Genomic DNA, 9,901 nt, shown 5'->3' on the forward strand with positions numbered 1-9,901 from the left:
TTTTTTTTTTTTTTATTTTTGTAGTGTGAAAGGATTTACTTTCATTACCTATATATTTCCTCTTTTCTTTAGTGCTAAAGATTATTATATTATATATAATACATACATTTATTTTGTTTACTTATAGTATTTGTATAATGATACTAGTTAAGAGACAGGTATTGACGTATGAACGTTTGAAACAAACAAAAGTCATAATTACGTATAGAAATATATGATTGGCCCTGAAAAGGGCCTTTTTGTTTTATTTTTTTGTTTTTTCTCGATGTAGACGGTAAAACCGTCCGAGGAAGAAGAAGAACGTGTCGAAATTTACGCACGTTCTCCACGGATCCTGCGCGCCAGTTGAATATCTTTGGGCATGATCGTGACGCGTTTGGCGTGAATGGCGCACAGGTTAGTGTCTTCGAATAGACCGACCAGGTAGGCTTCGCTGGCTTCCTGCAGCGCCATAACCGCCGAACTCTGGAATCGCAGATCAGTCTTGAAATCTTGAGCGATCTCACGGACGAGACGTTGGAATGGCAGTTTGCGAATCAGAAGTTCCGTGCTCTTTTGGTAACGACGGATCTCGCGAAGGGCGACCGTACCGGGCCTGTAACGATGCGGCTTCTTGACTCCTCCGGTGGCGGGCGCGCTCTTACGAGCGGCCTTCGTTGCGAGCTGCTTGCGCGGCGCCTTGCCGCCGGTAGATTTACGAGCAGTCTGCTTAGTACGAGCCATAGCTGAGAGAGATACTAATGAAAAGCTTTCTCGGTAAACGAAAAACTCAAAACGAGAGACGACACTAGTTCGCGGCGTCAACTTCGGAGAGCGAATGAAGCGACGAAACGACGATTCCGCTCTTTTATAGGTTTTACGTATATATAGACGAGTAGGGAACGTACGTATCCGCGCGACTCTTTCGCTCTCTTTCTTTCAGTTATCGTTTGACACCATGTTATTCGTGTTTTTTTTTAATTTATTTATTTATTTATTTTTTTCGTATGATATATGCAGAATTAAACGTTAATTTCGTCCTGACAAGTAAAATATTCGATGGTACGTACGTACGTACGTACGTACGTACGTACGTACGTACGATTAATTCTTTATTTATTTTCGTTTTATTAATCGATTTATACCTTATTATTTATCAATTTATATATATAATTATAATATTTTATGTAAAATATATATATATATATATATATATATATATATATATATATATATATATATAAGATATATGTGTGTGTGTGTGTGTATTTTTTTTTTTTTTTTTTTTTTATGTAGCTAGTCATTAATAATAAGAGAGAAGCGCAATAATAATGTAAATAAAACGATCGTTTGTATCATTGTCATTATGTCGCCCAACGTCTGCGTGCGACACAATACGACTGTCGTTTAAAAAACATATTAAAAGATTATAATTATATAATAAATTTAAGAATATATATATATATATACACATACATACGTTGTTTATGTTTATATATTTTATTCATTTATTATGTATTATGTATGTAAACGCAAATTGAGTGAATATTATAGTAGTTATTGACGTCGTCGATTCGAAGAGAAACATTAAATCAGTAACACATTTATGAAATCTTTAGTGGCCCTGAAAAGGGCCTTTTTTTTTTTGTCTAAGCAGGCACACGATAATTATATCATGCGCTGCTCTTTTCAAGTTTTTAGCGCGTTCACTTGGAGCTCGTGTACTTCGTGACGGCCTTTGTTCCTTCACTGACGGCGTGCTTAGCGAGCTCGCCGGGCAGGAGCAGCCTCACGGAGGTCTGGACCTCCCTCGAGGTGATCGTGGATCTCTTGTTGTAGTGAGCGAGACGCGAAGCTTCGGCGGCGATGCGTTCGAAGATGTCGTTCACGAAAGAGTTCATGATAGACATGGCCTTGCTCGAGATACCGGTATCGGGATGGACTTGCTTGAGAACTTTATAGATATAGATGGCGTAACTCTCCTTCCTCTTGTGCTTCTTCTTCTTTTTGTCCGACTTAGAGATGTTCTTCTGGGCTTTGCCAGATTTCTTAGCGGCTTTCCCGCTTGTCTTGGGCGGCATGGTATAATAATTATTACGTGGTGCGTACCGTTACGAGGACTAGACTCGAATGATATAAAAATTTCCGGCGTTCCGGTGTTTTATCGACTTCATGTCGCTGCCCAGTTACGTCCGTCCAATAGTTACGGGACTATTCGGACCAATGAGAAGTGAGATCGTCGCCGCACGGTGGGGATAGCGACCGATAAACAAGCAAAAGCCCCCCCCCCCCCCCCCCCCCGCACATCGACGTATGAAAAAAAATAATAAATAATAATAATTAAGATTAGAGTACATCTTAATCATTATTATGTGTTGATATGTATGTATTTTATGACGCTGTTACAAATTTCATAACTATGCAAGCTTTTTTTTTTTTTTTTTTTTTTTTTTATTATTCCTAATATCATCTTTTAAATTAAAAAAAAAAAAAAAAAAATTCTCGTTTCACAGTATTAGTAATTACAATAATATTACTCCTCCGAAACGGCTGGATTTTTATGAAATTTTGTTTGCATATCTTATATTTATTGTCTGAGAATCGGCCAACGTTTATTTTTCATACCCCTAATTTATATTGGGTTTAATAAGATTTATAGCATATTTATACGCTATTGTTCGAGTGATATAACATTTAATTCGTAAGAAAATTAAGGCGTGTGTGCTGTGTGTATTATTCTATGTTTGCACGAGAAGGTTTTACGTGCTGCTAAAGAAATAATGAAATAAATAATGACGTCGTCGTTACGTAAGAAACGTAGACAAAAAATTAATAATTTTTTATCGTATTTAGAAGAGATTTGTGGCCCTGAAAAGGGCCGTTTGATTTTCATAGATGTCAATTATCTCGTAGTTAATAGTTTCGCAACGAAAGAGTGACACGACGTAACGAACTATTAGCACGACGATACAGACACAGTTTAATAAATAATTAAGCCTTCTTCTCGGTCTTCTTCGGTAAGAGGACCGCTTGGATGTTCGGGAGGACACCGCCTTGTGCGATGGTGACGCCCGACAGGAGCTTGTTCAATTCCTCGTCGTTACGGATCGCCAGCTGAAGATGTCTCGGTATGATTCTGGTCTTCTTGTTGTCGCGGGCAGCGTTTCCGGCCAACTCGAGAACTTCGGCGGCGAGATATTCCATGACGGCGGCTAGGTAGACGGGAGCGCCGGCACCGACGCGTTCGGCGTAATTTCCCTTCCTCAGCAGTCTGTGTATACGACCGACCGGAAACTGAAGACCGGCGCGGTTCGAACGAGACTTTGCCTTTCCCTTCACTTTACCGCCTTTACCGCGTCCCGACATGCCGATGATATAATTTAATCGAAATAAAATACAAATAAAAGCACACTAAAAACCGATGCAGAACAGTGACGAAAGCGTCCAGTCCGGTGCGGTTGTAGCGAGAGAATTAAATTTTTTAAAACTACTCTGTCGGCTATATATAGAAATCGCCGTTTCGTCGGCGGGTAGGGATACTATAGAGTCGGAAAAAGAGACGGAACACGGCCGGCATTTATCGGTATGTATCGGTTTAATGAAACGGGGATATTAGTTACGCGAATTGTGTAAATTATTGTTGTGATAAAAGAAAATTAATAGTAATAATAATAATATATAATAAATAAATATATAATTATGTAAAAGAATGAGGGTATTACTTCAATTTTTTTTAACCGACTTCAAAAAAAGAAGGTGTTTTTTTTTTTTTTTGTTTTTTTTTTTTTTTTTTTTTTTTTAATATCAATTTAATCGAAAACCGATGTTTATCACGTGGTCACATTAAAATTTCATCGAGATCTGATTACAACTTTTGGAGTAATCTTTGATAATGCGAATTTACTCGATTTCGAATGTTTTCGTCTATATTCGTTAGTCGTCGATATTATTAATCGATGTCGTTTTTTTTTTTTTTTTTTTTTTTTTTTTCGTTTGCCGCCAAATACAATGTCATTTTCATTTAATATACGGCAGTGACGAACGAATCTGTGATGATGCAACGACGTGTTTATTCATGATTTATTATTATTCTATACAAGTGACAAATAATAGACAGCAATTATAACTAATATTGTAAGTGATAAATGCTTTAATTAGTTGTTCTATTGTTACTGTTGTTGTTTACTTTCAATGATAATGAACGTTTGCGGATATTCTATTGTCGTAAATTGTATGATATTATCATTTTATTTTATTTTTTACTTATAGATATGTAGTAGTAACGCGAAAAAGCTTTGTTTGTATACTCGTAGCGTCTGTGTATGTGTTTATAGTATGAGATTTTTTTTTTTCTATTATTTGTTTATTTATTTTATAAATACGATTGTATGGTACACCTATTAATATATTGCGACTCTTTTTGTATATTGACGTCATATGATCGTTTGAAACGTCGCGTAGATACGTAAAAATTTACGATTGCTTTGGGAAGTTTTTGTTAGCCCTGAAAAGGGCTTTTTAGTGTGCGATTAACGCGCCGCACTCGCTTGTATCGACACCCGACTTAGTCGTCTTATTATTCTTCTTCTTCTTTTTCTTTTTCTTTTTCTTCAACATCGTCGTAGTCGTCGCAGCGACATCGCGCCAACGGACGGACGCTGCGGCCGACGGCACGATGACGACGATTACCATGATGGTGATGATGGCAACGAAACGACGACACGCCGAGCGACACCGCGAGGGCGTCGTGAGACGCGTGAAGTTGTTATTGTTGTTGTTTTAACACTTTCGTACGTCACCGGCTTACTTCTTGGCGGCGGCCGCTTTCTTAGCTGCCGCTTTCGACTTGGGCGTCGCTGCGGCTGCCTTCTTCGGTTTAGGAGCTTTTGGCTTCTTAGTGGGCGGTTTGGCACTCTTCTTCGCCTTCGACGCGGCGCCGGCCTTCGCCTTAGAAGGCGTCGCGGCGACGGCCGCCTTCTTCGGCGCCGGCTTCTTCTTAGCGGCGGCGGCTTTTTTGTCCTTAGTCGCTGCCTTCGGTTTGGACTTCGACGGCGATGACGCCGCACCGGCGGAGGCCGCGGCGGCCGCAGCGGCGGCGGCGGCAGCGGCGGCGGCGGCCTTCTTCGCGCCTCCCTTGCCTGCGGCCGAAGCGGACGAGGCTTTCTTCGATTTACCGGACGCGGCCGAAGACGAGGCGCCCTTGCCGCCCGATGCTCCGCCGCCGCTGCCGCCGGCCGGTTTCTTCGATGCGGACGATTTCGATTCGAGCTTAAACGAGCCGGAAGCGCCCTTGCCCTTCGTCTGTATGAGAGCTCCCGATTCCACGGCGCTCTTCAGATACTTCCTGATGAACGGAGCCAGCTTTTCCGAATCGACTTTGTATTGAGCGGCGATATATTTTTTGATCGCTTGCAGAGAGGAACCGCTGCGCTCTTTCAACTCTTTTATCGCGCTGTTTACCATTTCGGATGTCTTAGGGTGTGTGGGCTTAGCCTTCGGCTTCTTGGCGGCGCCGCCCGCGGCGGCCGAAGCCTTAGGCTTCTTCGCCGGGGTCGCGGGTGCTGGGGCTTCGGTCGCTACTGCTGTATCGGCCATTTTTTGTTGTTATTATTTATTATTTTTCTTTTTCAATTAAAACACGCACGAACAAACTGTCACACGGATAGAACACGACTCTATTGAGAACTTTTTTACAGAAACGGACGTGTGGACGGACAGAGGTCGCTAGTAGTTCGAAGAGTATCGGCAATACCGTAAGGAGAGCCGCTACGTCGCTAGACAATTTCTCGTACGAACGCTGAAAACTTTTCACTAACAGGTATCTTTTTAAATACGATATTTTCATATTTTATTATGTACGTTTAAAGATCGATAGCACCGAGCGATACCTCGTAAGCCTGTCCGTCGGATGAGAGTCTAACTCGCCTAATAGCTCGCTCGTAGCGAATGATATCGACGTTTAATTTCGATATAGTTCAACGCGTGTACCTCGAGTCCCGTTTAAAAGTTATTTTATTCTATTAAAAACGATTAATATATTCCGATCGATCGACGGATCGAAAGCTAAGATACCTTATTAATAATCTAAAAACGCACATCGCGTATACGATAATTTTCGTACTAATTTAAGGTGTTCGAAGTCGGGCCTCGTAAAACACGACGTTGCAACTCGACACGAGCGATGATAATACCTAAAAACAACCACCGGTACGACGAACGTATCGAATGATATTTATAAAACAAAAAAACAAAAAGAAAAAAAAAAAAAAATTAAAAATAATAGTATAGGTAATTGTGTTGTCGATCCGAAGAGATTATTATCATTTACGAAAACCATTTAGTGAGTGAGTGTGTACATAATATACACGCACGAATAGGGTTAGGGCATTAATCTAAAGCGAGCGAAACGGTATTTTCCTTCGAATGCTATATATGTATGTATATTATAACTTAAGCTAGAAATAGGAAAGCGAGATCTCTATAGGAGGTACAAGTCTAATTTAATTTTTACAAAATATACGTACTACGTAATATATCGTTTGTAGTAGAACGAAAACGTATGAGACTCGTATTCTTCCTTCATTTGTAAATATCGCAAGTTAACGTGTATGTATTATTAGAAATAAAGAGTCCCGAGAGGAAATACATGATACTTATTGACATAATATTATGAAAACAATAATACATACATACGATCTATTATTATTATTTTTGATTTAATTTCATAAATATAAGTAGGTAGGTAGGTACGTGTTCGTTATTATTTCAAAAGTAGGTAAGTAAAAGTTCAAAGAGAGAAAGAAAATAATTTGTTTTGGTAATGATATGTGATAAAAAGAGACGTCTTAGATCGTTAGAAAACGTTCGCTAACGTTCAATCGAGCGTGTGTGAAGGAATCATGTGCGGCCCTGAAAAGGGCCTTTTTTTTATTGAAATCATTCGTATTTCAAGTAACAAGAAATACGAATAATAGTATTTAGTCGTTAGTCTAACCGCCGAAACCGTAGAGGGTGCGACCCTGACGTTTGAGGGCGTAAACGACGTCCATAGCGGTCACGGTCTTCCTCTTGGCGTGCTCGTGTAGGTGACGGCGTCACGGATGACGTTCTCGAGGAACACTTTGAGCACGCCGCGGGTCTCTTCGTATATCAGACCGGAGATACGTTTCACTCCTCCTCTGCGCGCCAGACGACGGATGGCGGGCTTCGTGATACCTTGGATGTTATCACGGAGAACCTTCCTGTGTCTCTTCGCGCCTCCTTTTCCCAGACCCTTTCCACCTTTACCGCGGCCGGTCATTGTTTCGTTAACTTGTTTTGATTTTAAGATTCAGCTCGAAATTCGTCCGTCCGTCGAGTCCTGACGACGATCAGTTAGTGTTTTCGATCGCACCGTTGCGCTATATTTATAGACATCGCTCTCTCGCCGTCGTCGGAGGGACCTAATTGCCGTGGCTCGGGGTGGGGATGGAGGGTAGCGAGGGGCGTCGCGGGGCGAGGCGGTGTGTGTTTCGTTGGCGATCTCCAATCTCGGATTTTAGGTAAAGAAACATACGTGTATTATAATATTTTCATTGTTATTATTATTTTGTATTTTCTATTTCGATTATCAGTCTTATTTTATATTTAATCGTGGTAGGAAGGAATCGGATGATGAAAATTATTTCTAATAATAATATAATAAATAGCTCTCGCTATATCTACCTAGTTCGATGTTCGTGTTTTTTTTTTTTTTTTTTTAATTTTTGTAGTGTGAAAGGATTTACTTTCATTACCTATATATTTCCTCTTTTCTTTAGTGCTAAAGATTATTATATTATATATAATACATACATTTATTTTGTTTACTTATAGTATTTGTATAATGATACTAGTTAAGAGACAGGTATTGACGTATGAACGTTTGAAACAAACAAAAGTCATAATTACGTATAGAAATATATGATTGCGCCCTGAAAAGGGCCTTTTTGTTTTATTTTTTTGTTTTTTCTCGATGTAGACGGTAAAACCGTCCGAGGAAGAAGAAGAACGTGTCGAAATTTACGCACGTTCTCCACGGATCCTGCGCGCCAGTTGAATATCTTTGGGCATGATCGTGACGCGTTTGGCGTGAATGGCGCACAGGTTAGTGTCTTCGAATAGACCGACCAGGTAGGCTTCGCTGGCTTCCTGCAGCGCCATAACCGCCGAACTCTGGAATCGCAGATCAGTCTTGAAATCTTGAGCGATCTCACGGACGAGACGTTGGAATGGCAGTTTGCGAATCAGAAGTTCCGTGCTCTTTTGGTAACGACGGATCTCGCGAAGGGCGACCGTACCGGGCCTGTAACGATGCGGCTTCTTGACTCCTCCGGTGGCGGGCGCGCTCTTACGAGCGGCCTTCGTTGCGAGCTGCTTGCGCGGCGCCTTGCCGCCGGTAGATTTACGAGCAGTCTGCTTAGTACGAGCCATAGCTGAGAGAGATACTAATGAAAAGCTTTCTCGGTAAACGAAAAACTCAAAACGAGAGACGACACTAGTTCGCGGCGTCAACTTCGGAGAGCGAATGAAGCGACGAAACGACGATTCCGCTCTTTTATAGGTTTTACGTATATATAGACGAGTAGGGAACGTACGTATCCGCGCGACTCTTTCGCTCTCTTTCTTTCAGTTATCGTTTGACACCATGTTATTCGTGTTTTTTTTTAATTTATTTATTTATTTATTTTTTTCGTATGATATATGCAGAATTAAACGTTAATTTCGTCCTGACAAGTAAAATATTCGATGGTACGTACGTACGTACGTACGTACGTACGTACGTACGATTAATTCTTTATTTATTTTCGTTTTATTAATCGATTTATACCTTATTATTTATCAATTTATATATATAATTATAATATTTTATGTAAAATATATATATATATATATATATATATATATATATATATATATATATAAGATATATGTGTGTGTGTGTGTGTATTTTTTTTTTTTTTTTTTTTTTTTTTAGCTAGTCATTAATAATAAGAGAGAAGCGCAATAATAATGTAAATAAAACGATCGTTTGTATCATTGTCATTATGTCGCCCAACGTCTGCGTGCGACACAATACGACTGTCGTTTAAAAAACATATTAAAAGATTATAATTATATAATAAATTTAAGAATATATATATATATACACATACATACGTTGTTTATGTTTATATATTTTATTCATTTATTATGTATTATGTATGTAAACGCAAATTGAGTGAATATTATAGTAGTTATTGACGTCGTCGATTCGAAGAGAAACATTAAATCAGTAACACATTTATGAAATCTTTAGTGGCCCTGAAAAGGGCCTTTTTTTTTTTGTCTAAGCAGGCACACGATAATTATATCATGCGCTGCTCTTTTCAAGTTTTTAGCGCGTTCACTTGGAGCTCGTGTACTTCGTGACGGCCTTTGTTCCTTCACTGACGGCGTGCTTAGCGAGCTCGCCGGGCAGGAGCAGCCTCACGGAGGTCTGGACCTCCCTCGAGGTGATCGTGGATCTCTTGTTGTAGTGAGCGAGACGCGAAGCTTCGGCGGCGATGCGTTCGAAGATGTCGTTCACGAAAGAGTTCATGATAGACATGGCCTTGCTCGAGATACCGGTATCGGGATGGACTTGCTTGAGAACTTTATAGATATAGATGGCGTAACTCTCCTTCCTCTTGTGCTTCTTCTTCTTTTTGTCCGACTTAGAGATGTTCTTCTGGGCTTTGCCAGATTTCTTAGCGGCTTTCCCGCTTGTCTTGGGCGGCATGGTATAATAATTATTACGTGGTGCGTACCGTTACGAGGACTAGACTCGAATGATATAAAAATTTCCGGCGTTCCGGTGTTTTATCGACTTCATGTCGCTGCCCAGTTACGTCCGTCCAATAGTTACGGGACTATTCGGACCAAT

The 9,901-nt window shown here is 40.2% G+C and overlaps 5 protein-coding genes and 1 pseudogene across 5 annotated transcripts; all 6 read right to left on the minus strand.

Annotated features, from left to right (window-relative positions):
* Window positions 1–1,456: 1,456 nt before the first annotated feature.
* Window positions 1,457–2,258, minus strand: LOC123666836 (histone H2B). The gene has a single exon (XM_045600859.1). The coding sequence runs from the start codon at window positions 2,058–2,060 to the stop codon at window positions 1,686–1,688; it is 375 nt and encodes a 124-aa protein (XP_045456815.1). The 5' UTR covers window positions 2,061–2,258; the 3' UTR covers window positions 1,457–1,685.
* A 293-nt stretch (window positions 2,259–2,551) lies between these two features.
* Window positions 2,552–3,687, minus strand: LOC123666828 (histone H2A). The gene has a single exon (XM_045600852.1). The coding sequence runs from the start codon at window positions 3,343–3,345 to the stop codon at window positions 2,971–2,973; it is 375 nt and encodes a 124-aa protein (XP_045456808.1). The 5' UTR covers window positions 3,346–3,687; the 3' UTR covers window positions 2,552–2,970.
* Window positions 3,688–4,099: 412 nt separating this feature from the next.
* On the minus strand, window positions 4,100–6,347 carry LOC123666827 (histone H1B-like). The gene has a single exon (XM_045600850.1). It carries the CDS (start codon window positions 5,572–5,574, stop codon window positions 4,783–4,785), a length of 792 nt encoding a protein of 263 aa, XP_045456806.1. The 5' UTR covers window positions 5,575–6,347; the 3' UTR covers window positions 4,100–4,782.
* A 404-nt stretch (window positions 6,348–6,751) lies between these two features.
* Window positions 6,752–7,358, minus strand: LOC123666841 (annotated as a pseudogene).
* Window positions 7,359–7,933: 575 nt separating this feature from the next.
* LOC123666842 (histone H3) lies at window positions 7,934–8,558 on the minus strand. Its single transcript, XM_045600865.1, has one exon. The coding sequence runs from the start codon at window positions 8,428–8,430 to the stop codon at window positions 8,020–8,022; it is 411 nt and encodes a 136-aa protein (XP_045456821.1). The 5' UTR covers window positions 8,431–8,558; the 3' UTR covers window positions 7,934–8,019.
* Window positions 8,559–9,153: 595 nt separating this feature from the next.
* Window positions 9,154–9,893, minus strand: LOC123666864 (histone H2B). The gene has a single exon (XM_045600888.1). It carries the CDS (start codon window positions 9,755–9,757, stop codon window positions 9,383–9,385), a length of 375 nt encoding a protein of 124 aa, XP_045456844.1. The 5' UTR covers window positions 9,758–9,893; the 3' UTR covers window positions 9,154–9,382.
* Between the last annotated feature and the right edge of the window lie 8 nt (window positions 9,894–9,901).

Source organism: Melitaea cinxia, chromosome 27 (assembly GCF_905220565.1).
Source record: "Melitaea cinxia chromosome 27, ilMelCinx1.1, whole genome shotgun sequence".
NCBI lineage: Eukaryota > Metazoa > Arthropoda > Insecta > Lepidoptera > Nymphalidae > Melitaea > Melitaea cinxia.